General features: G+C 37.3%; 1 protein-coding gene across 4 annotated transcripts in view; it reads right to left on the bottom strand.

Annotated features, from left to right (window-relative positions):
* LOC114652156 (pikachurin) overlaps positions 1–26,904 on the bottom strand; it is a 261,111-nt gene that overhangs the window by 130,120 nt on the left and 104,087 nt on the right. For all 4 annotated transcript variants that reach the window (XM_051927677.1, XM_028802386.2, XM_051927678.1 and 1 more), the window contains exon 7: positions 4,484–4,650. In XM_051927677.1, the coding sequence (XP_051783637.1) occupies positions 4,484–4,650 (167 nt within the window). The remainder of the gene's footprint in view (positions 1–4,483; positions 4,651–26,904) is intronic.

Below are 26,904 nucleotides of genomic sequence, written 5' to 3'. Positions count from 1 at the left end.
CTTCACATTGGGTTTTGTTTCTTTCTTAATGATGTGAAGTAGCAAAACCAACCACTGCACCACCATGTCTCCCACATAGTTATTTAGGATAATATGTTGCTTTTTTTCTGATCATATGTATGTGTTTTTGCTGGGCTCACAAAATTCAAAAACAACCCAAAAGACCCAAAAACAAAATGAGCTTGGCACCAAACTGAAGAAGCAGGCTTTGCTGCCTATACAAGCCAAATTGAGGCAAGACTGAAATCTTTACAAAAAGAGAGAAAAATCAAGTAACTTGTGTCACCAAAGAACAAAAGATTTTTTTAATGACAATATGATTAAATAATCCCATCCCATCTCTTAAGCCTGCTTACAGTAATACAGTGCATGATCACAGGAGGCCAGGGCCTATGCCAGCAAGAAAATGCAAAAACAGGCAAAATACAAGAAAGCTGTCTCAAAGAGGAAATATGAGAAAATTAATTCCAAATACAAACTTGAAAAACAAACCCTTAAACCAGAGAGTCCATAAAAATCCAGAACAGAAAATCCAAACTAGTACTTACAAAAAACAAAAATACAAAGGGAAACCACAGAAGGGAGTTAACAACAACAACAACAACATTTATTTATATAGCTCATTTTCATATAAATGATGTAGCTCAAAGTGATTTAAATAATGAAGAAAGAGAAAAAAGACAAAATAAATAAGAAAATAGAATTAGGGTACACTAATTTAAATAGAGTAAAAGTAAGGTCCAATGGCCAGGGAGGACAGAAAAAACAAAAAAATTCCAGACGGCTGGAGAAAAAAATAAAATCTGCCGGGTTTCCAAGGCCACGAGACCACCCAGCCCCCTCTAGGCATTCTACCTAACATAAATGACCTCACAATCAGTCCTCATGGTTTTCAGGCTTCACATGGAAGAACTTGATGATGATGGTTAAACAAACGTAAGCAGGAGCCTGTGCCCCAGCAGCTTGATTGCAGCCTGCTAAGCCTGTAAATAGGTCAGTCCCACAGTATTAGTATCAGGGGCCCTACCTCCCTTAGGTTCAACATTCAAAGAACAAGGACAATACCTAACCGAATTAACATACAGTATTCACCTCGTCTGATGTTTTCACATTTTACTATTTTATAATGTTGAACCACAATGGACTTAATTTGGCTTAAAGAATCTTACATGTCCAAGTGAAAACAGGTCTCTGAGAAGCGGTCTAAATTAAACACAAAATGACAGATTGCATAAGTATTTTCAAGTCAGTGTTTATTAGATGTACCTTTGATATCCATGACATCCTTGAGCCTGTGTACACAGATCTCTATCTGCTTTGCATATTTGGACACTGCTATTTTCCCCCATTCTTCTTTAGAAACCTGCTCCAGCTCTGTCAGGTGCAAGGGGATGGTGTGTGACACAGCCTTTTCAAGTCCAGTCAAATTCTCAATAGAATTGAGATCTGGACTCTGACTCTGCCACTCCAAGTCATTAACATTGATGTTTTAAAGCCATTCCTGTGTAGCTATGGTTTTATGGTTGGATTTGTTGTCTTACTGAAAAACAAATCTTCTCCCAAAGTGCAGATATCTTATAGACTTCGTCAGGCTTTCCTCCAGGATGTTTCTGTATTTTTGCATTCAATTTGCATTTGTGTGTACCACACTGTTTCCATTTCTCAATGATTGATTTAACTGGACTCCAGAGGATATTCAGTGATTTGGGTATTTTCTTGTCTCCATCCAATGACTTATGTTTTTCAACCACCTTTTCGCAGAGTTGCTTGGAGTGTTCTTTTTATCTTCATTGTATAGATTAGGCCAACATACTGACTCACCACAAATTAGACTTTCCAGATATGATGCAGTTGTACTACAGTACAATCAACTCAAGCCCCTTGACTACAGACAAGTGATCATCACTGAACTACTGAACGGAGTGGTGGCTCTGAGGCTCGGGATCTGCACTGGCAATCAGAAGGTTGTCAGTTCAAATCCTGTGAAATGCCAAAAGGGACTCTGCTCTGTTGGGTCCTTGAGCAAGGCCCTTAATCTGCAATTGCTAAGCGCTTTGAGTAGTGAGAAAAGCGCTATATAAATGCAAAGAATTATTATAACTAATGCTGTGACTTCTAAAACCAAATGGCTAAAAGGGTTTTGATGGTTTAGGTGTGTCATATTAAAGGGGTGAAAAATTATAACTATAATAATCAATTATTTTATGTAGTAGGTTTGTAAATAATTTAGACCACTTTGTGGAGATCTGTTTTCCCGTTGACCTTACAGAGCCTTTTTCTGTTGATTGGTGTTGAAAAAACAAATTAAATCCACTGTGACTCATTGTTGTATGATAATAAAATGCAAAAACTTCCAAGGGGGTTAATAATTTTATTGCGCACTGCAAGATAATACACACTGTCTTATAAACAAACAATAATAAGTAGAAAATAATACAAAACAAAAAAGGGGAACAAAAATATATTTAACAACATAAAATGCTGAAGAAAGCATAAAATTAAACAACTAAAAGAGCAACAATTAAAAGAAAAGAGATTAGAGCCAAGGATGGGCCCCTGATTAAACCAAGATAGTATATTGGTGTGGTTTATGAGGTTTTGATTTTTTTAGTTTGCTTGTTGGTATTTTGTAAATTGACTTTAAATTTGAATTGATTTGGAGTGAGAACTTTTTTTAATTCTACATGCCTATTAAAATGCAAGGGACACTATTGCCTTTTACTATTTATGTTATCCTTTGTGGAATATGGCCGGCCGTTCATCCCGGCCAATACCCCCAAGCCACCAGGTGGAGCCCTGCCTGCAACATAGAGATGCCCCGAGTTCCAGCAGGGCATCATGGACAGTGGAGTTTTTCATCACAGCCCTGCTGGATACCATGGGAACCTCCAGGGAATGCTGCAGGAAGGCCCAGAGACTTTTGTTTCACCTATAACCCGGAAGTGCGTCTTAGTCATGGCGACAGAGCAAATGACACACTTCCGGGTTGAAGATGAAAAACCTGCACGGTCACATGGACAGTGAGAGGCAAAACACTTCCGGGTCAAGGACTATTAAAGAGACTGTGGGAAATCCCAGACGTTGAGCTGAACTGGGTGGTAGGGTGGCTAAGTGTCTGGGAGTGTGGAGGATTGTTAATTATTGTAGTGATTATTGTTTATTGGAGTGGTGTGGAGTAGTGGTGCTTTGTGCACAGTATTATTAGAATAAACCATTATTTGGACTTTTATCTGGTGTCTGACGTCTGGTCTGAGGGTTCAAGGGGTCGACAGTGCCTCTATTTGTCACACCTTTTACTATTGCAAAGACCCTGTAGGTACTGAAATGTAGTCACTGGCATAATAGATAACTATTTATTATAGCAACATAAGTCACTAGGCATTCTCATTTATTATTATCTATATAATAACTAGGAGGTTACCCCCTGCTCACTCCGCTTGCCAACCCCCCTGGCCTGTGCTATGTGCCAGCCACTTTGTGTCTCTGCCGTTCGTGTTGTGAAGAGGGGGGCAATAAACCCCAAGGAGACGCGGCCGCTCCTCCGAAACCCCCTCTTAAATGGTGAAACAATGGGAAACAAATAGTTTTTTTTTTTACCTCCTGTGCAGCAGCCGTCTTTGTCATCTACTCTTTGTCTTTTATTTCCGGCCCCCAGGCGTGGTTAAATGTCTTGGCACAAACTCTCATCTCGCGGGACGTGAGTTCTTGATATTTTCGTTTATAACTTAAAAACGGAATAAGAATCTGAAAATCTAACAACGTCACATTAAAGTTCGATAAATTCTGAAAAGAATGATACCAAACATATACTGTATATGTAGGTTTTAAAATAAGCCTGATTCAAAGCGTGACAATAAAAAAGTGACATAAAAAGTCACATAAAATTGTTGCACAAAATCGTTGCACTTTTAGGCTTAGGATTTTATATATAGAGAGTAGATTAAAAACAGTTAAAGTTTGGTAAATGACATACTCATGTACAGCTTATTTTTAAGCAGGACACATTCATTAACATTCCACATCACTGATTACCAAAAAATTTCAACAACCACATTCAAACTTCACACAAAAGGCATATCTGTTATAAGCTAAAGCAGAGTGGCAGGTCTATCAGGTGAAAAAACACTATTTTAAAATCAGTAGAATGGTGTAGCATAAAAGGAAATTCAAAGTGTAATAACTTTATTTCTAATAAACATACAACTTTCCAACTTCTGGTGGTATCATCAGTCAAGACAAACTGAAAAGTTTCAAGGTACCTACAACTAAACAGTAGTGACTGTAAACTTGGAATGAGGGGTAAAAAACAGGGTTAAAACTTGAAGCACACCTTGTAGATGCTGCTTGAAGCAAAAGTGTTTGAACAACATCAGAAATTCAGTATCAAAATGATACATGCAATAGAATGTTTGTTGCCAGTTGAAAGTTGGCAGCATGCAGAACCAAATATTAGAGCACATATCTTATATCTCTATGTACTTACGAAAGGTTCGGAGTGGCTCGTTTGGTTCACTGGCTTCACTGACTCCATGTATGTTCACTGCTCGAACCACAAATTGGTACTGAGTATCGGGAAGGAGCCCTTTGATGACCATAGACTCTGCCTCTATCTTCTCTTTAATTGCAGTCCATTCTGAGTCAAGTTCTGACCTAAGAAAATAAATCAAGTTTCACTCAAATTACTATTTTTGTAATACACAGTATTTATTAATACTTTTACAGTTAATAGGTGAATGTTAGTCTTTGGTCGACTCGATAAATAGCTTCTACTGTTAAAAAAAAATGCAGTCTGGGAAGACAATCAAAAATAGCCCAGCTTTTCTATAAACTAAATTATTACTTGTAGACTGATAATGTCACCTTTTATGTCACAGCTCTCACTGTCAAGTTCTGCAAATGCTGGGAGGAAATAAGAAGCTGCCAAGTGTCTGTACTTTGGACCAGCAGGCAGCCCATTACCACAGATCTTTGCTTTCCCCAGATTTGGCATTCGATCTCTCATCACTGTTGGGCATTTTGACCCACTGTGAGTACTTTATAAATCTTTGCTCAGTTAACTGACAGAGAGAATAGCAGGAATCTGATCCAAGCATTAATCAGGAAAGGCTGATTCAGTTTGGTTTGGTTTTGGTAGCCTTTGTCTGTCCTGCATGGACTTTTATGCCCTCACACTAGTAATACACTGACTATGTGTCATTTGAAAGCTGATGCAGCTTATTGCAGTATTCATTAACCTGAGGCTCAAAGTAAGCATTTGTGTCCCTTTGCTGTTAATAACATTGACATTTTTCTGTGTAAAGTCATGTAAACTTCAAATACATCAGAATAAAACTAAAAAATAACATAATCTATATTCTAATTGAAAGGAACAAATATCCTTCATTTACAAGTGCATTAGAAAAAGGATGCATGTATGGGAAAGTATCGTTGCCAACATACAACATCAGAATAATTTTGACTATGTCAATCTCATGACTATAGATAGTAGTATTAAACAAAAGCAGCTGAAGCCAGAACTTTCTTAAAAATGTGCTCCACAGGTTGTCACTGACAAGCACGATGTTCTTGTCCTACATTACACTACTTGTACTAGGTATGGACCTAATTCATATAAAGTGATTTTATTAGATGATTGTGGGGAGCATCACTCCTTGCCCTCTAAATTGTATTGGACATTTTCAGTTAGATATACTATACTTGACTCATATGACAGACTGCTGTCACTGTCCTGCTCCACTGACAGATTGAGGAGATCGTTTCTCCCCCAAACTATGCGACTCTTTAATTCCACCCGGGGGGGTAAACGTTAACATTCAACATTATACATAGTTATTGTCTGTTTTTCACCTGCATTATTATCATTCTTTAATTTAATATTATTTATTGTATCAGTATGCTGCTGCTGAAGAATGTGAATTTCCCATTGGGATTAATAAAGTATCTATCTATCTATCTATCTATCTATCTATCTATCTATCTATCTATCTATCTATCTATCTATCTATCTATCTATCTATCTATCTATCTATCTATCTATCTATCTATCTATCTATCTATCTATCTATCTATCTATCTATGACCTCTGAAAATTATTTTTTTAGATAGTACTTCTCTCATATCTCCATATCTCCTTATATAAAATGTGTTGCTTTGTCCTGTGAAATCGTTAATTGAAATAGACATTATCACACTCGTGAAGTTGGAGACAACTTCATGGCTCAAAGGTTGTACAGTCACTTAATGTCTCTCCTCTTCTTCTACCTGCAGATCCAAAGATGGAGGACACGTCAAAGACTGATGTCACAGCATCATTTAATGGAGTGTTAGGCGTTGTCACAGTTCACTTGTCTTCCCGCAAGGGCCAAGTGGAGAGCCCAGGGGAAATACTGAACAATGGGATAAGAAACTCTAAATGCCTCAAAGTATATTCTGCTCTCTTTTCAGGTTAGAATTAGGCATCTGAAGAGAAAGACACAGCCAGATTTTATAGCCGGATACGTTTCCAAATGAACTAATGTTACTAAGCTAAGCGTATGTGGCAGGTCTGAGGTCACATTCTCAAGAAAATGCAAACTATCATCAGCATAAAGGGAAATTGTATGTTGGGAGCTGAAGGTCATGGTAGGAGAAATTAAATTTTGAGAAATTTTGAGAGCAAAGCACAATGGCTAAGAGTTCAAGAGCAAGCCTTAAAAATAAAGGAGAGAGTGGACAACCTCGACTAGCACATTAAAAAAGTCAGAAAAGACTAAAAATATGTTTAAGCTTGGAGTGATTACAGCTGTTGGGAAAGAGTTTAAATCACGAACAAAATGTTCACTAAAGCCCACCTGCCAGAGAAATTTCCAGTTCATAAGGTTTAAAGCTTTCTCTGCATCAAATAAAACAAGAGCTGCTGGTTAAAACAGAGACATCTCAATATCTAAAATATGCAGCAGACACCCACTATTGTCCACTACATAGTGACACCTAATAAAACCAGATTTTGTTTTATTTTTTCTACCATAAAGGTTCTGCCAGCAGTTTTGCATCTGAAACAGGTAAATAATTACAACAAGCTGTGAGACCTTTGCCATTTTAAATGAAGTCTGATCACAGCAGAGTTTGTTACATGTTCAGATTGGACGAGGAGACAGCAGAGTCCATCATATTGTAGATATGTTGGTGCCAGCTGCTTTCCAAAAAAGCAGATAATAACTTTTGGGTAAACCATCCACACCAGGGGACATTTTTCAATGAATCAAATTAGGAGTCTCTTTTAGCTCTGACAGCATTATTGGGGAATCTAGCAGAGCAGTATATGTAATCGTTAACCTGAGAAAAGACAGCATATCCAGGCTGTATTAGAACTTTCAGAATGAAAGTTCAGAGTGGAACTCTAAAAATGAGTCTTTTAAAGAAACTGATAATAAAGTGTATTAGGGCAATGTTGGAAAAATAAGGTCTCTAAATGTTTATTTGAATTTAAAAAAAAAAAAACCTTTTAAAAGTTAGGTTATGCTTCCTAAGTCTCTGCTAAAAACTCCAGCTAAGTTGGTGAAGGCAATTCAGTCTTCTATTGGACGGCCAACCACCGGGAAAAGCAGAAGAATATACCTGTACATTCTTGACCGACGTCTTCAGTATTTAACAAATCACAAAATCCATTTGTACTATACAGAAAGCTCGAAATTGTAAAGCCCCTTACTTATTACTTTTAATAACAAAAAAGCAAACATTTGGTGCATTCAAGCATGTAAACATCATAGCTGAGATCAGGTGTGAATAAAGCTGGGTATATCAGTTTGGCACAAGAAGTAGATCTTCAGTTTATTGCTGCCTGCATGTTGCTAGTGCAGACGCAAGTGAAGCCAGTCTGTAACGCTACTAATCATACACTTTTGGACTATATACTTTTAAGAGTCACGGCTAGTAATCCCACTTAGTTCCTCCTTATCATACAGACTGACTCATCCTGACACTTCAGTTTTCATGAACCTTCACCTCTGTGAGGCCTTTTGTACTTAATCAGACCCCAATCAAGACACATTGGGACTCATTTTCCTATCCAGTTATGGCTGAACACATCAAGCTGGTAAGTCAGTTCATATACAGGATTACTTAGCAGTGTCACCAAATACATCTTGATTCACATACAGTACTAATTAGCCCACGCTTTGTAGTTTCCCTTATCCTCCTGAACTCAGACGCCTAGCTGTGCATTGCTCTTCTCTATTATACTATTTAACATCCCTGTAATCAATTCTGACATCGCAAAGTTGTTTAAATTAAATAAGAGCCTAGTCACAGAACATGATAAATAGCATTCCTGGAGATATTAAAATTGAACGGCAGAATTACTGTGGGTGTAATCAATTAAACCAAAAAGTACACACTGATATATTATTGAACACTTTTTGGCTTATTAAAGTGCTGTAACGTTGCTGCATGGCTCACCATCACTAGGACTGATGCAATAAGCTTTCATATCTGAAAATGCTGAATATATATGTATTAATGCCAACAGCACAATTTAATCTTAGGGCCATGTAATGAGCATCATTATTAATTTTTGGAAAATTCCTCAAGGTATAGTCATTTTACACAGATCTTGATATAATAATCAATTTTAATTTAGCCAAAAACAATAAAAATGAGTTGCTCACATAGGAGGAGACTTTCAAATTGGAGTGATGGAGGCAAAAAGCTTAGTCAGTACAGAGTGTACGATTGTTACATCAAGAATTGAATAAGCGCGTGCGTGACAGAGTCTCATTGTCATGGTCTGGGTCAGGGGTCACCAAGTCCAGTCCTGGAGGACCGCAGTGGCTGCAGGTTTTCATTCTATCCCTTATTTAATGAGTGCCCTGTTTCTGCTGCTAATTAACTTCTTGTGAATTCATTTTAATTGACTTGTTTTTTTAAGATTTGCTCCCCTGAATTTCTTCATTGTTCCTCTGAATTGCTTCATCTCTTTCCTGAAATGGCACCGAAACAGAAATGAGATGTGAAGTGAGTGAGCCAGCAGAAGACCAACTAAGTCAGGGCGTCAAACTCCAACAAATTTCACTCCAACCGGCTGCTAAATAAGGTGCCAATTCTTGTCGTTTATTATATCAATTTTTTAATTTCATGGCTTGTTGCTGCTCTCGTGGTGCATTATCAGATTTTTTTCCGAAATTGTTAATTTTCTCTTTTCTAAGCGCACTGTTTTGGGGACCTGAGCAAATCAGCATTCCTGAGACTTTCACCTTTCTTAATTTTCAGATATTGTATGATGGACACAGTTTGTTGGCCATTTTTTGGTTTATTTTGTATCTCATTATTGTTTGGCTGCTAATTAAGGAAAAAAAAACAATTAAGGGGTCTGAGTCTTCAAGAGCAAGTCAAATAAAATTAATTCAAAAGAAGTTAATTAGTAGCAAAAACAGGTCACTCATTAAGAAAAGGGTTAGAATGAAAACCTGCAGACCCTTGGTCTGGGTGGAAGTCGGTAACATTCTCTCTGGACATTTGACGGAAATTAAAAACAGCACACATTGGTGCTTGACAGTCCAACCAAGAGTACAAGGCATAGGCAGATGATTCGGAGGAGGCAAGCAAAACTCCTACGAGCCAGCAGGTGGCAGCATATACACTAAACCTCTGATAGGTATCAACGAACCCTTTAGGAGAGGAACAGCTCTCTGCCCAACACATGTCTGAGTGACTAGGCCTTAAAGGCCATGTCAGGTCAGGTCTAAGGGATGCAATGCTTTCAAGTCATTAATAGTTTCAAGTAGGCAATCTGAACTGGTGGTCCTCAGACCCCAATAGAGGCCAGACCCTTCTCAGACCAGGTGCATGTTCACATGACCACAGAAGGTACTAAAGGCTTGGTCTGACTATAACCTTGGGATGATACTCTCTCTTCCAGTGCTACAGTAAAATCAATTAGCGTTGGGATGTGAGTTTCTGCAAAGCCTTCCAGCAATATTAAGAGAATAAGAGAAAACTGAGAGATTAAACAAATAGACTTAGTAAAATGAAGACAAAGAAAACAAAGGTTTTCAAGTGCATAATACCGCAGAAGTGCATTACTGTAAAAGAGCTCAAAACTCGCCTAATAAATGGAGGAAAAACAAGGTGAGTGTTATGAAAAGAACTTCCATGACTAGAGAGCTTTACACAAGGATGTTTTAGGGTTGATTTCCTAAAGCTTTGTCACTATATCCTGACTAATTAATAATCAACAAATTGATAAAAGGAACACATAAGTAGCTATAGTAGGCTTATATAGTTTTAAAAATTAAGACACACATTAAAATTGTATTATTTGTTAAATTTGCTTCACTTATTTTGCTTACCCACAATGCTCTCACTATTCCACCTAAACGTGGAGAACGTGTGCAGAACGATTAATCTACAGGACTTAAAAAAATGTAAACATTGATATCAAGACTAGTATCAACACTGGCTGGATTAATTTAAGGAATACCATATATAATATGTCCAGATGTGTGAACTTAACTCTGTATTTCTTGTTCATCAAGTATAGCAGCTCAATACTATTCTATAAAAGATTTGGAGATCTAAATAAGAGCATGATGTTTTAGCACATTTACATTTACCCAATAAATATATTAATGACCTGACCTGTTTTTATATCAAATGAATGTTTTCTCTGTTTTTGGAAGTTTGTTGTGCACTGAATGCAAGGAAACATCAGTGCTGTCTGACTTGGCATGATTATAGAGAGAATTTTATTTTTTCATGTTATCAAACTTACTGTATCTTCAAAATGAAATGAAATAATTAATATAACTGTACAACTGACCCATGGTTACATTATATAATTATATATATATATATATATATATATATATATATATATATATATATATATATATATATATACATACATACATACAAAGTAATGCATGAATTTACTGTTATATATACAGAGCTAAAGTTTAACCTCTGAATGTAAGCTGTCCAACTCTTAGCTGCAGGAGTCACGCAACTTGTGATACAAACAGCAGCATGCAGATGGTGGAAAATAATTCTGCACCACAGCAGTGATCTTCTTTTGGAAACTCTATAGGGTTCCACTTTCCAGTGAGAGAAAAGGTCACAGTATTGCAGCCAGACTTAATTCGACTTGTCAGACTCAATTAGAAGAAAGGAAATCCTTTGCTATTGTTTCAGGCTGCTTGTTGCTGTTGTTTTTTAAATGCAGTAAGTCAAACTATTCTCAATTATGTAGTATATTTGGAGAAGTCTTTCTGATGGACATTTTTAATCACTTATTTATCCATCCATTTACTGAACCTGCTTTATTCTTTTTCAGGAGTTTGTGGGCACAAACATTTATTTGTTATAGTACAGTGTCTATAAAAAGTATTCAACCCTTGAAAGTTTTTGTATTTTATTGTTATGCAACATTGAATTACAGTGGATTAATTTGGCTTTTTGACACTGATCAACAGAACAAGACTCTTTGATGTCAATGTGAAAACAGGTCTCAGCAAAGTGGCCAAAATTAATTACAAATATAAAGCACAAAATAATTGATTGCATAAGTGTCCAGTATTTAGTAGATGCGCCTTTAGCAGCCATGCCAGATTTAAATCTATGTGAACAGGTTTCCATCCATTTTGCACATCTGGACACTATCATTTTTCTCCACTCTTATCTGCAAAACAACTCAGGCTCTATGAGGTGTCATGGGTCTCATGAGTGAACAGATTCCACAAATTCTCTGTAGGTTTGAGATCTGGACTCTGACTCAGCCACTCTGGGACATTAATATTGTTGCTTTGAATTCATTCTTGTGAAGCTTTGACTTTGTGGTTGGCATTGTTGTCTGGAAAACAAATCTTCTCCCAAGAGGCAGTTTTCTTGTAGACTACATCAGGTTATCTACCAGGATTTTCATGTATTTGCTGCATTCATTTTCTTCTCTACCATCACAATCCTTCCACGGTCTGTTACAGAGAAACATCCCCACATTGTGCTGCTGCCACCACCATGCTTCATGGTGCAGTTTTGATAATGTGCAGTGTTTGGCTTACACCCAAGGTGACATTTGGTCTGATGAAAAAAAAGCTCAATTTGGGTTTCATCTGACCATAGAACATCTTTCCAGATGACTTCCGTGTTTTCCATGTTACTTCTGGCAAACTGTAGCCAAGACATCATGTCTCTTTGCCGCTCTCCTATAAAGCAATGACTAGTGAAGCTCTCATTCACTTTAGCTTGTAGCTCCTTCAGAGTTATTATACTTTTGGTCTCTATTACTAGTTTTCTTCTTGCATTATCACTCACATTTTGTGGATGTCCTGTTCTAGGCAGATTTACAGCTGTGCCACATTCTTTCCATTTCTTGAAGACAGATTTAACCGGACTCCAATGGATATTCAGTGACTTGGATATTTTCTTGTATCCATCCTCTGACTTGTGTTTTTCAGTTACCATTTCACAGAATTGCTTTTAAGTGTTTTTCTTTTGTCTCCATCGACCTAATTCTGTACATTCTAAAACCATCTGGCTACACCAGTGGTGATTTAGGTGCTTCATAGTAAAGGGAGAGAATACTTATATTATCAATTATACTGTGTTTCATATTTGTAATTAACTTTGACCACTGTGCATAGATCTAAATTAAATTAAATTAACTTCCAAGGGGACAAATGCTTTTTATTGACAATGTATGTGCCTTTTAATGACAGATGGAAATAATTACAGCACATCTTACATGGCATCTTCTTAAACTCCAGGATCTTGAGACTTTACAATATCTTATGTCTTTAATTTATTTAGATTTGAAGTTACTATGAAACAAAACATGCTCAGATATCTTATTCCAACTTGTCCATTTGTGCCAGTGAAATTCTTCCTTGAGATATGATGAAAAGTTAATGACCACACTGTAGATGATGATATTTACCTAAATAGACACTTTAATGAAAGCGTCACCATCACTGTCTGGATCAAGGCCCAGAATACCGCTACGGCTGCCCTTATTAATTTCTCAGTCCAGTGGCTGCCTCTAACTTTGCTTGTGAACAAGACCTTACCTTATGGAAACATCAAGTTTTTGGTAATGAACTATAAACTCAAGTAAAGAGGTGCTGATATTCACTCAGACCTCTTAACACAGAGATGTAAGCCGCTCCAGTGCATAATGGATGAAGAATAATATCATTGCAAACCAGAGACTTATAGATTCAAAGTGCATACTTGTACCTTGGTAAGCTTGTCCAAAGTAACCACAAACAATATGCTGTCCGCACATTTAATGGCCACTATTAGGTACAATGATCAATAATATGTATTCTTTTCTATTGACATCATTCTTTTGAAAGCTATTAATACCTCACACAACCGTTCACAAATATCATTCATAAAAATGTTATCAAATAATATTCACTGGTCTACAAAAAAATATTTTTTGTTTGCTACTGGGAACTTCAGAGCAGTTCTTTATTTAGTTTTTTACACTGATTTCATATATGAAATCGAAATTAAGCTAGCACGTCAGGTTTTTGAAATACACATCATTGATGTTTTGACACTTTTGAATATCAATATAATATATCAACACGATATCTGGAGTTTGGACTCTGTCCCGCCAAAATTGTTTTGATGTGTTTATTCTGAAAACAAACCAGAAGACGATACCAGAGACATGTTAAAGTATATTTATGTCAATTTACCTCAACATAAAAGTGAGGTCAGCGTGCCCAAAAATGTTGGAGGCACTCGCTTTTGCATTTGAACTGCATATCTGTCTCTCTTTGCAAGAACCCACAGTAGTCACCTATCATGCTTGGAGTGAATTTTCCCCAATATCAGTTTTCCATCACCTTTATATTTTGATGAAATCTTTCCCCATGCTCATCTCTGACATCACTTAGATTTGGTGGAAAAAAGTCGAGATGAGAATGTAAAAAATGCGTTTTCAGTGACATTCTCTCTCCCGTAAGCTAATATACTTTCAGCATATTCTCCACAAGCTCAGCAGAATTCTCTGCTCTGTGCTTGTCAAGAAAATTCTGGACAACCTGCATGAATGAGGGTGCTAATTTAATCACTTGGTTTACATTACCCTAATGTAATTTAACTAGTGGACTCTGTTGTAAATGTAAACATAAGAATTTGTGCACCTTAGTGTATTACTTTATTGCAAACACTGTCTGAGTACTTTCATTTTGTATAATCTCTATGTTCTACAGTATATCTTAAAAAAATGACATTTGCAAACTGCAGAAGATACTCTTTTAATAAAAGAGCTTTACCACAAAGCCACAAATTAAAAAAAAAATCTTTGTGGAAAAAAAGAATAACTGCTTCAGCATGGTGTAGCGACCCTGGCTGAATGATGGTCAGCTCTCAGACTGATGGTTTATGAATGTTTTTTACCGTTTCTGTGACCTTTTCATAAACACACCGTAAGTGCTATAAAGGCAAAGTATAAAATAAAAAGCATATATTCGTAACATTTGTTTTACATATGACACACAGAAGTTAATACCTTGTTCACTTTTCAGCGAGGTGCTTGTTTGTTAACTCCAATATGTCATCATTTTCCTTTCCCTTCCCCGGCAAAAAGCTACACAAGTAATTATGTGAACCAAAAGACACCCAATAACTGTCAAAATAAAAGTCATGCAAACCCTGTGATTCGAGCCCTGCTGAAGCATCATGTGTCCTTTATACATGGAGATTGTAATCTTTCTGGGAAGAGTAGGACTCAAGTATTGCCTTAGGTGGATGTGCTGGAAAGCCAGAATCAAAAAACAATAAAGTTATCTGTAATCTTAAGATACAGAACAAATAAAACTTTTTCTATACCACATGATACTTAGTTGGAAAATTCATATGCAGATATATTCCTATCTATCTATCTATCTATCTATCTATCTATCTATCTATCTATCTATCTATCTATCTATCTATCTATCTATCTATCTATCTATCTATCTATAAAATATGTTTATATACTAACACAAATAGTTCTATAGATTTTATTAAAATTTAGGTCTTATGAACTACAGTATTTTTCCACAAAAAGACAACCAATCCAAATGAGAAAAGCAAGAACTTAAAATAACACCTAGGCAAAATGGCACCTGGTCAGGAAAATACCCGATTGCTGCTATTTATTGTGTCTATATGGTTAATGTGAGTGATGTCTTATTGGAATTCACCAAGCCATCCTTTGGAACTTTTTCTAAACCAAGACACCTGGGCATAGCTGAAAAGCAGGCGTGAAGGTTTTCCATGTTATTACTATGCCAGAAGCCTTTGTTTTCACAGTGATGATAATAATATGGTCCTTGTCTCTAGAGTTACTTTTTATATTCTAAATTAAATCACTGTTAAAATCTTGTCACAACAATAGTTACTCCAAAGAGTGTCATTAAAGGATTAGGAATAATTCTAAACATAACAGTACCTACAACTATGTAAATATGACCTAGCATGGTAGGTGCTTGTTGGAGTCATTCAGAGTTAGGGTCTAATCCCTAATTAATTTTGGAAGATTCTGATCTTGAAAGATAACTACCATGCTTAATTTTAGGCTGAATGATAACACGTTTTTGCACAAATTAAAGAAGGTATATTGTGAATGACTGAGCTTTGTTTTTTGTCAGAGATATTAATTTTGATGTCCTTCTTCCATCATTGCCTAAGGTCACTTAGAGATGCACTGGAGGAAATTCATGGATGAAGTTTTAAAAACACCAGTAACATTTTCTTCAGTACTACATAGAATATATTCAAGTGTAGATGATAACAGAAGAGAAGTTGGAGAAAATAGTTGTAACACACTGTGATAAGTGGTCCGTGGTGCTGTGCAAGTTTATAAATAAGAAATCGCATTCCAAGAGCGTGCAGGCTCAGAACAGGTGCAGGTGTACACATGACAGGGCTGCTCCAGAATTGATCGCAGTGCTTGACTGATCGCACTCTCATGTGCAATTGCGAGTGGATCAGTCAGGTGCCTCATTCACACAGCAGAGTGAGCGAAGGTTCACATCTGCATCCGATCAGGATGTGTAAAGGATCCTGCACGGCAGAGGGAAGGGAGAGAACAAATGAGAGAAGCTTAAACAGGAAAGAGACGCCAGGGTGGAGAGAAAAGGAGACAGATAGCCATAACAGGATAGCCCCTAGGAGTTGCACAGGGCTGACGCTTTTGCTGTAGAAGGCCACTCCAACTAAGTATTTCTTGGGGTAGCTGGAGTGACCCAGTTTTTGCAGTGAGCTACCGCATAAGGCCAAGAAGTAGCAGCTGGAGACAAAGGAGTGAGGCGAGACGAAGTGCAGTGCACTGCTAAGAGCCGGTGACAGCAGCGACCCATGCCTGTGATAAAAGGTTGGCTGTGCCAGTCAGCAGGACATCTCCTCTAGCTGCAGGATCCCATCTGGGTTAGCAGAGGAGATTTCGATTTTAGAAGGATGCACCTATGATTGTGAGTTTTTTAGAACTGACACTTGCCTTGAGATTTTAAACTTATTTTAATGGATCATTTATTTATTGGATTGTTTTAATCTCCATATTCACTTAGGATTTGATGGATTATTTATTGAAGACTTTGATCACTGCACTGTTTGGACACTGTTTATTTGGTTGTTATTTTAATAACAGTACTAAACACTTTTTCACCAACGCCTTGCTGGAAGTCTGGGTCCTCATTTGCCCAGCTCATCTCGGTTCATGACTATCAACAATTTCAGGTTGAAGAAGTTCCCAGCAGTGACAACCTTGATGTGCTGTAACCGATTCTATATAAGACATATCATGAGTGTGATCATTGCCCTACCCGCCCTTTATGCAAAAGGAGGGATTTCAGGCGACTTACAGGAAGTGGTGGAGCCTCTGGCAAAATATATTTTATTTTAGGAAAATGAACCTGCGCAAATTATCTTCTTTTAAACCTAAGACTTAAGTTTTTAAAAAGATCATTGTGAGTAAATGTTGTAAAACACTATTATCCCATGGTCTAAGATGTAATTGTTATGAAGACTTTTAGAATGTCTGGCCCTGAGGTAGGGGTGGTCAGATCCCAGAATTTGTCAGCTTTAAAGACATTGTAATATTTGAAAGCAGGTCATACTCAAATTAAGTTTTTTCAAGACACTCTGAATTGGAATTACACATATTTATTTATTTGACTAAAAAATATGTAATTTTTAAAGAATGCATATTGAAATTAATATGCATGAAGTCAATAAATATTGTACTTTCTTATTATATTTATTTTTTCCTTTTAGCACTGGCTGTGATATAGCGTGTCTGTGACTCCGAACGGATGGCCAGTTTTTAATAAATAATCCATCTGGCCGTGTCAGTCTCCGTAGGCGTGCTCGCACAGCAGCGGGGAATTGATGAGGTAATTGGGGTGAGACACACCTGCACATGAAGGTGAGATCATTCTCAATTGCTTCGTCGGCTTCCTGCAGTGCATGATTGAGAGGCTCCGTCCACATTGCCGTATAAGTACGGGTCAGCACAGGAGATCGAGAGGAAAGAAAAGAGAAAAAGCAACAGATGGAGGTTAAGGAGAGAAGAAGAAGGAGAAGAAGGAGGCCATAAAAGCCAGTGTGGGAGCAAGAGCAGGCTCGCTGGATAGAAGGCATGCAGCTGGAAAGAGAACCCCAGAAAGTAGTGTTGGCCGACACTCGTGGGGGCAGTAGGAAGCGGCCGCTCCAGCTAAGCGGTTCTGAGGAGCTGGAGTGATCGGGAGTATGGATGTCTCACTGTGTAAGGCCGAGAAGGCAGTGGGAGTTGAGGAGGCTTGTAATGGTGCACCCTGGTCGCTGGGTATCCGAGACTCAGTCCAGCGAGGGAGCTGTACGTAGCTAGGGGACGTAAGGCAACCGGACTAATAGAAGGTCATCTGCACCTACAGATAGGATGACTCCTCTGTTGCAAAGCCCGTTGGGATAAGCAGGGGATCTGCCAGCTAAAAGGAGAAGGCACCAGGTTTTTTAAAAAGGATAGTTTCTAGCCATAGTTTTAACCTCGTTTTCAAGGACATATTTTTTGGCTTTTTACTTCCACTTTTTGCACATATTTTTATGGATTATTTGTTAACTTTTTGGAAGCACTGCACTATTTATTTGAACACTGTTATGGTTTTGGTTTTGTTTTAAATTAAAGCACTTTTCACTTTCCCCTTGCTCCAAGTGTGTTTTGTCCCCATCTGCCAGTTCATCCGGTTACGTTATCAACGGTGCCGGGTTTGAGAGGCTCCCAAATCTGGAAGAGTGACACTGACATAAATAGTCAAAAAGGTTAAAAACCAAATTAAAATAAAATATTCTCAGTTTTCTTCTACTCTTAGAAACATATCATTTTACCATCAGAGTAGGAGACAGAGTGGAATGCCTTTGGAATGTAAAGAAGGCTACCTGATCCTGAGAGAGGAGGGACAGCAGAAATCTCGATTCATGTCAGAATCTCTCCAAGCTTTAAGATGACTCTTGAGGGCTCATGTCCTATTGAGGGAAGCAACAAGTTTCCTCTTCAAGGACATCCAGGACCAGTAGGTAGTTTATGATTGCAAGGAGTGGGATCAAGTTTCCCTTAAAATGTGTGCCCTTTCAAAAATAAACACTACTACTGGATTTAAAGGCAGCTTAAATACAGGGGATGAGAGAGTCTACAATTGGACAAAGAGTTGGAAAAAGGAGTCACTACTGCGATAAGAAGAAGCCAGGTTGTGAGAAATGGAAAATGGTGGTTGGACAGAAAGCATTGGTACCATATTTGGGAGGTGGACGTGCATAAGAGTGAAACAGAAGGGTAACTACCATTGATTGTTGGTAGGTTCTTAATATCAGCTAATTTTTTTGTTTGTTTTATATTTTCATTTACCTCTGTAGGTACTGAGATTTTCCTTTTATGACTTTCCTTGTGTGTTTGCAGCAAGAACAAATCAGCACACTATTTTGATAACTTCAGACTCATTGGCACATTGTCTGTATATTGTGAGAAATCAGAAAGACATGCTAGCTTTAGTGACTAATGCTGTACATACTGTCTCATCTTCCCATAACAAATGGGCTGGAAGCACATGTAGAAACATCTGGGAAAGGAACAAAGAATTCCTGATAACTTAAAACATGTTTTCATGTAAAAAAGTCTCCAAGATGGCTACTTACAATTAATGGAGAGATACGTTGAAAACTATGGTGGAAGCTCATCTCTGTAAGCTAAACACAGTGAAACTGTTGGGCTCATTCTCTCTCTGATAACTAGGATGGCAGATTCAGCAGGGACATCTTTATTTTGTATTACTTTTCTGTCTTACTTTAAAATGAAAGAAAATGATCATTCCCATACAGCTGGGCTTGAGGACTTTGTGTTTTGGGTGTTAGAGAGAGTTGTGTTTTGGTACAAAAAGAGAGCAAGACAGAGTGAATGAGAGAGTGAGAGGCCTTAGCATAGAGAAAAGAGTTGTACATAACATTCATCCATTCATTGTCCAGAGATTACCTTTAATATACAGGAAACAGCTCAGCAATCACTTCATGAAAAGTCAATGCACTGAAGATGACACTCATGAGTGCTCACTGGACCAATTAAAAGCTGCCAATGGCACCAACATCCAAGTCTTTGAGATGTGAGAGGAAACTATAACTTTCAGAGAAAACCTACACACCAAGAGTACATAGAAAATCCATACAGACAGTGACCAGGCTGGAAACTGTGAGGCAGGAGCACTAACCGCTGCACTATTATAAAAAATATCATAAGTGCAAAGTAATTGATAATATTATGAATTCCTATTGGTATATTTTAAATTTGTTTGACCTGTGTAAGAAAAATAGAAAGTTTAACATTATCTTGCTGTGATATCAGAAATATTACAGGGTCCATTAGACTCAACCCTAACACAGCCACAGGGGATGCACAAACCAGTGTGTTTCTTCATGCCGGTCCCAAATGGGGAGGGTTACGTCAGGAAGGGCATCCAGTGTAAAATTTTGCTAAATCAATATGCGGACAAGATGATCCGCTGTGGCGACCCCTGATGGGAGCAGCCGAAAGAAGAAGATTAGATTTAACCCTGATGCAAAATGTTTGAGATTTGGGAGAATACCTTCTTGTCTGTCTGTCAGAGGGACAGAACAATTTGTGTGCTCAGGATATAATGGCATATTTAGAATCTCATGACTCCCGTAGTTGTTTCATAGATATAAAGATAAAAAAGGTAAATATGTTAGGATGTAATTTATGTATTTAAACCTCATTATACTTCATGGGTATCACACTCTTAAGATTTGTTGTTATTACAGCCTATGTTCTATGAATTGATAAGACTTTTTCACTGAAATGGCAGAAAAGCAATTAGCTCTCACTCCAGGACCTTTTTAAATTAAAAAATTGCATTCTTCAATGCTACCATAATTAGAAGACATAACCTGCAGACATGTTCAAATGACGCCTAAACCAATGTAACCATAGTTTAAATAAATAATTAGTGCTAAATCTATTTTTCTTATTAACCAAGTTAAAATTGCAGTGAAACTGGGACTATTTTGGCTTCCAAAAGCACAAGGCATAAACGAATCATGGATGAAACGTCAATGCATCAGTAAGTGCACACATAAAGAAAGTCACAGATGGACTCCCACCGGGCCAATTCACATAAATTAATCAAACTGTCAGCATGTCTCTGGACTAAATGAAGATTCTAGAACCTCCAGAGCTGTTCCTTATAATGTAATTGTTACTCTGTTATTCAGACAGCTGTATTTCAGTATTATATCTTTGTTGCCCCTGTAAGTTCTGTTCCACCATTTTTCTCTTTGTATTGTATTGGCCACTGTGCTTTAAAGCCGTATTCTGGTGTCATAGACATAGGGTGATAACCTGTGTCTAGTGCTCTAGTATAATTTAACTGGTACTTGAGCTGTCAGATAGCCTTAGGGTGAAAAGAAGGCAGAGTATGTACAGTTAGGTCCATAAATATTTGGACAGAGACAACTTTTTTCTAATTTTGGTTCTGTACATTACCACAATGAATTTTAAATGAAACAACTCAGATACAGCTGAAGTGCAGACTTTCAGCTTTAATTCAGTGGGGTGAACAAAACGATTGCATAAAAATGTGAGGCAACTAAAGCATTTTTTTAACACAATCCCTTCATTTCAGGTGCTCAAAAGTAATTGGACAATTGACTCAGAGGCTATTTCATGCGCAAGTGTGGGCAAGTCCGTCATTATGTCATTATCAATTAAGCAGATAAAAGGCCTGGAGTTGATTTGAGGTGTGGTGCTTGCATGTGGAAGATTTTGCTGTGAACAGACAACATGCGGTCAAAGGAGCTCTCCATGCAGGTGAAAGAAGCCATCCTTAAGCTGCGAAAACAGAAAAAACCCATCTGAGAAATTGCTACAATATAACGAGTGGCAAAATCTACAGTTTGGTACATCCTGAGAAAGAAAGCAAGCACTGGCGAAATCAGCAACGCAAAAAGACCTGGACGTCCACGGAAGACAACAGTGGTGGATGATCGCAGAATCATTTCCATGGTGAAGAGAAACCCCTTCACAACAGCCAACCAAGTGAACAACACTCTCCGGGGGTAGGCGTATCGATATCCAAGTCTACCATAAAGAGAAGACTGCATGAAAGTAAATACAGAGGGTGCACTGCAAGGTGCAAGCCACTCATAAGCCTCAAGAATAGAAAGGCTAGATTGGATTTTGCTAAAGAACATCTAAAAAAGCCAGCACAGTTCTGGAAAAGCATTCTTTGGACAGATGAAACCAAGATCAACCTCTACCAGAATGATGGCAAGAAAAAAGTATGGAGAAGGCGTGGAACAGCTCATTATCCAAAGCATACCACATCATCTGTAAAACAAGGTGGAGGCAGTGTGATGGCTTGGGTGTGCATGGCTGCCAGTGGCACTGGGACACTAGTGTTTATTGATGATGTGACACAGGACAGAAGCAGCCGAATGAATTCTGAGGTGTTCAGAGACATACTGTCTGCTCAAATCCAGCTAAATGCAGTCAAATTGATTGGGCGGCATTTTATGATACAGATGGACAATGACCCAAAACATACAGCCAAAGCAACCCAGGAGTTTATTAAAGCAAAGAAGTGGAAAATTCTTGAACGGCCAAGTCAGTCACCTGATCTTAACCCAATTGAGCATGCATTTCACTTCTTGAAGACTAAACTTCAGACAGAAAGGCCCACAGACAAACAGCAACTGAAAGCCGCTGCAGTAAAGGCCTGGCAGAGCATTAAAAACAAGGAAAACCAGCATCTGGTGATGTCCATGAGTTCAAGACTTCAGGCTGTCATTGCCAGCAAAGGGTTTTCAACCAAGTATTAGAAATGAACATTTTATTTCCAGTTATTTAATTTGTCCAATTACTTTTGAGCCCCTGAAATGAAGGGATTGTGTTAAAAAAATGCTTTAGTTGCCTCACATTTTTATGCAATCGTTTTGTTCACCCCACTGAATTAAAGCTGAAAGTCTGCACTTCAACTGCATCTGAGTTGTTTCATTTAAAATTCATTGTGGTAATGTACAGAACCAAAATTAGAAAAAAGTTGTCTCTGTCCAAATATTTATGGACCTAACTGTAAGTCCTCCAGCTGGTACCTCCTCGTGGCACAACATGGTAACTGGAAACCTTGCAGCGCCAAGCTAAACTGTAACCGATACTGGAGGACAGTGTCCTCTAAACAGTTGTTACGTGCATGGCAAGACAACTTAGTTTAGTGTGGTATATTAACATTATAGTGGCAGAAAACTCTGCTTTATTTAATTAATGTTACTGCTACCATTGCCTTGTGGAAGTCTATAGTCAAAGGCTATAGGAGTTAACCTTAAACAAAACCTCAGAAGGAGAAGGCACTGGCAAACCACTGTTTACTGCCAAGAAAAACTGTAGAAACTGTGTGAAGGAGATTGATGATACACAAATCAATGCCTCATTCGGAAGGTACAACCACGTCTGACAGTTAATTCCAAATCATAGTCAAACTACCGTCAGGGGAAGAAATAAGGTCATAATTGGCACATGGAACATAAGAACTCTGTATTAAGCAGGTAAACTGGAAAAGGTTAAGCAAGAAATGTCAAGAATAAAAATAGACATACTTGGAGTTTGTGAAACCAGACGGCCAGGTCCTGGAAAAGTAGTGAGTGATGAACATACATTTGTATTTTCAGGGGGAGGAAAACTTGAAAGAGGTACTGTATAAGGCTGCATATGGGCAACAAGACTGATAAATGTGTATAAAGCTATTGGTCAGCTTCAGATCCAATTCTATATGTAAGATTCTACATGTAAGAGCAAATCATAGGATATTGTCACCATTATAGGTGATTTTAATGCAAAAATATTTAGTATGAGAATAGATAACAAAGTTGGACCACAAAATAAAGTCCAAATAAAGTGGTGATTTTAAACATATGGTTCAAACAACATCTTCAAAGACTATGGACATGGAGGAGTCATGCAGATACTGTGAGACAAAATAATTATTGGAGAAAGATACAGAAGTGTTGTAAAACATCAAAGCATTTCCTAGTGCAAACTTAAATTCTGACCAATTCTTGTGGAAATGAGGGGCAATGGTAAAACTGAAAAAACTGAAGAAAGGTAAATGCTACAAGAACCTGCAAAGAGAATTGTTAAGAACGAATAAGCAAGTAGTAAAAAGTTCAAAACAAATCTGATGGATTACAATTGGTCACAGACACTGAAACGGATTGGAATAACATTAAAAATGTTTTATTAATCTCTACATAAGAAATATTACCAAAGAAAGCAAATCAAATGGATGACTAAAGAGATAATAGATATGATCAAGAAAAGGCACCTAATTAAAGGTAAAGACAGTATTGAATATGGCAAATTCAAACAGTTTGTAGGAAGGCAAAAGAAAAACTGGCTGAATGGGATGGGTGCAGAAATGAAGGCTGATGCATGCAGAAATTCAAGATCAATGCATAAAAACATTAAGGAATTGACCAGAAAATCAGAGTCTTCAGGCATAAAAACACAAGACCAAAAATTAACAATGGAAAGAGATGAATTGTTTAATAGATCGTCATAATACTGTATATAGATGAACTGTTTTACAAGGACAGATGCACAAAATCAGTACTCACAAAGGAAATGGCAGGTCCACCTCTATTACAATAAGAAGTGGAGCGTGTTGTAAAGAACCTGAAGTGAACATCAATCGGCCCAGATCAGAAAATAATAGAAATTATACAGATAGCTGGTGAAACTGTATTAGTTCACTTAACGATAAAACTAAACAACATCTATGACATTGGAAAAATCCCGAAGGACTTAAAAAAAGCAAGTACTGTGAATGTGAAATGTGAACATGAAAATTACCAAAAAACAAGTTTGTTGAGTCATGTTATAAAGACACTTTTAAGGGTAATAGTAAATATTTGGAAAATTAAGATCAAAAGTGAAATTTCAGTGGTGCAGTGTGGATTTGTGAAAGGAAAAGGTAGAAGAAATACAATGTTTATAATAAATTCAATTGAACAAGCAAAAGAAATGCAAAACAGTATATACACTTGTGCTTCGGTTACACAAAGGCATTAGAAAAAGAGAAACATGAAGAAATGTAAAACATTTTAAGAAGCCTACCACTTGATGGAAAATACATTAAATTAGTAATTAATCTATATAGGGAACAAAAAGCAGCTATAAGAATCAACATTGAATTTGGAGATGGTGGTTGATAAGACAATGAGTACAACAAATCTGTGTTTTTTCACCAGATATTTTCTTATTGTATATCAAAATTATTCTCAGAGGCATAAAAGAAATTGAAAGAATAACGATAGGAGGTGTCAAAGTTACCAATATGCGTTTTGCAGATAATACTGTATTTATTACTGAAAGTGAAGAACTGTGTACTCTGGTAGTAGAAGACAATGAAGAGAAGGGCATAACATTGAATTGCAAGAAAACATGAAGGGCCGAACATTGAATTACAAGAAAGTATGTTGTTTACAAAAGACAAAGTAGTTCTGGAATTCCAGTTTAAAGCAAAATCTGAAAACATGTAGCACGGGGATCACTTTTATTACCTAGGTGACACAAGATGGAAGAAGTAATGAGGCAATCAAGAGAAGCATTGCTACGGCAAAAATGACTATTAGGCAGTTGAAACACATACTTCTAAACCAAAACATAAAAATTTTTAAAAAGTGAACATTCCAAGTTGTTAACGTTTGGTCTACCTTAATATGTGATTGTGAATCATGGACTGTGAGCAAAACAACAAAAAGTAGACTAGAGATCTGTGTGATGTGGTTTTTAGAAGAATGTTAAAAACATAATGGAAAGCTTGGGAGAAAATACTTTTACTAAGCAAGACAACAAGTAGACAACTAAAATATTTGCAACACATCTTCACAGCTAAAGGCACTGAGAGTGTTGTATTGCTGGGTAAAATCAATGGGAAGACAGCAATAGGAAAGCACAGAAATACCAATAGCGGTAATGCTGTGAGATGATTCGGGAAATGATATGAGTTGCAATGATATTTTTTACTATGGCAAGGGAAAGACTATAATGTCTTCATCGGGTATGGCACTTAAAAGAGAGTGAGAGAGGGAGCTTTAAAGTTGATTGGTCCTCCCATTTTCTAATCAGCACTACTCTGTAAGTACAGAGTACTTACTCTTTACTACTATACATATAAAGTAAATACAGACTGACTGACTGCTTTGTTAAGATGCTTTTGGGATACAAGTAAAGAAAAGTTCAGAATGAAATTGTAGCAAAGTATTTTTAATTTAATGATCTAATAAGTAGTGAGAGAATGCAACATCACCTGTTAATTGCCCCATATTGTCCACAACAATTAAGCATGCTGCACGATTTAACTAAATCACAATCACTCCTAATCCATTAACAGCTGTGTTTGGTGTTCATCTCTGGGTTGGGAGAGAAAGCAGAAATACTTGTAGGAAACTGAAGCAGAGATATTGATAATGTGCTGTACATACTCTACACCACTAAAAGGAGAATTAAAGCCAGGTCAGTGGAGCTCACGGCCCATCTCACACACCACTCACAAACATAGACTATCATAACAAGTGCAGGTGTCACTGCAGTGCAGCCTGTTGAAGAAACTGTCAAAAATAGAGACCTTCAATGTACTTTGTAAAGTTACTTTTTATGTTGATTTATACAGTGATGACTGAAGGGCAGTTTAAAGGATGAATAGCACTAAGCACTAAGGAGAAATGCACTACATCTATCAATAATTAATAAAATTGCTACTATACATTTCCGAGGACTGAGTCTGTTACAGTGTGTACAGGCAGGGTTTTTAAATATATTACAAAACAGACCATTTTGCTCCTCTGTGTAGATTTATGAGAGCAGGTATCGCCACATGAATTAAGAAGGTGCTGAATTCAAGTAAGGATTTGACATACAATTACTTGGTTTGGACAACTTCAAATTATAGAAATTATATTTCATGTGAATGAGTGACATATCATAGGGTAGAAATCACAGTTGAGCAATGTTGGTCTGCCAGAATTCAGAAGTCTCAAGGTCACACAGCACATGAAGAAAGGAGAGATTCTGAAAAGAGAGACGTATAATTAAGGCAACTTAATGTTTGGGAAAAGGGAAAGCACGGCTTAAAAATACAAAGTAGGCCTAAATTGACCCCAGCCTGAGGATAAGCTGTGTGATAGCTCAAGGGATTGTCCAATTATGACATGAAATAATTCTTTGTCCAAGTGTGTACTGTTGTGTACAAGGTTTGTTATTAGGTCATATTACTATACTTTCTTTACAAATGACACAAGGAACAGTATAACAAGTGTTATCAGTTCTTCTTCTTATTACTGTTATTATTGTTCAAGTTCATATTGTAACTTATTAGCAGTAGCATTTGCAGCGATAGTAAT

The sequence above is a fragment of the Erpetoichthys calabaricus genome, chromosome 5 (assembly GCF_900747795.2).
Source record: "Erpetoichthys calabaricus chromosome 5, fErpCal1.3, whole genome shotgun sequence".
NCBI classification, from domain to species: domain Eukaryota; kingdom Metazoa; phylum Chordata; class Cladistia; order Polypteriformes; family Polypteridae; genus Erpetoichthys; species Erpetoichthys calabaricus.
The sequence above is the reverse complement of the archived record's forward strand: the minus strand, read 5'-3'. Positions and strand labels throughout refer to the sequence as shown.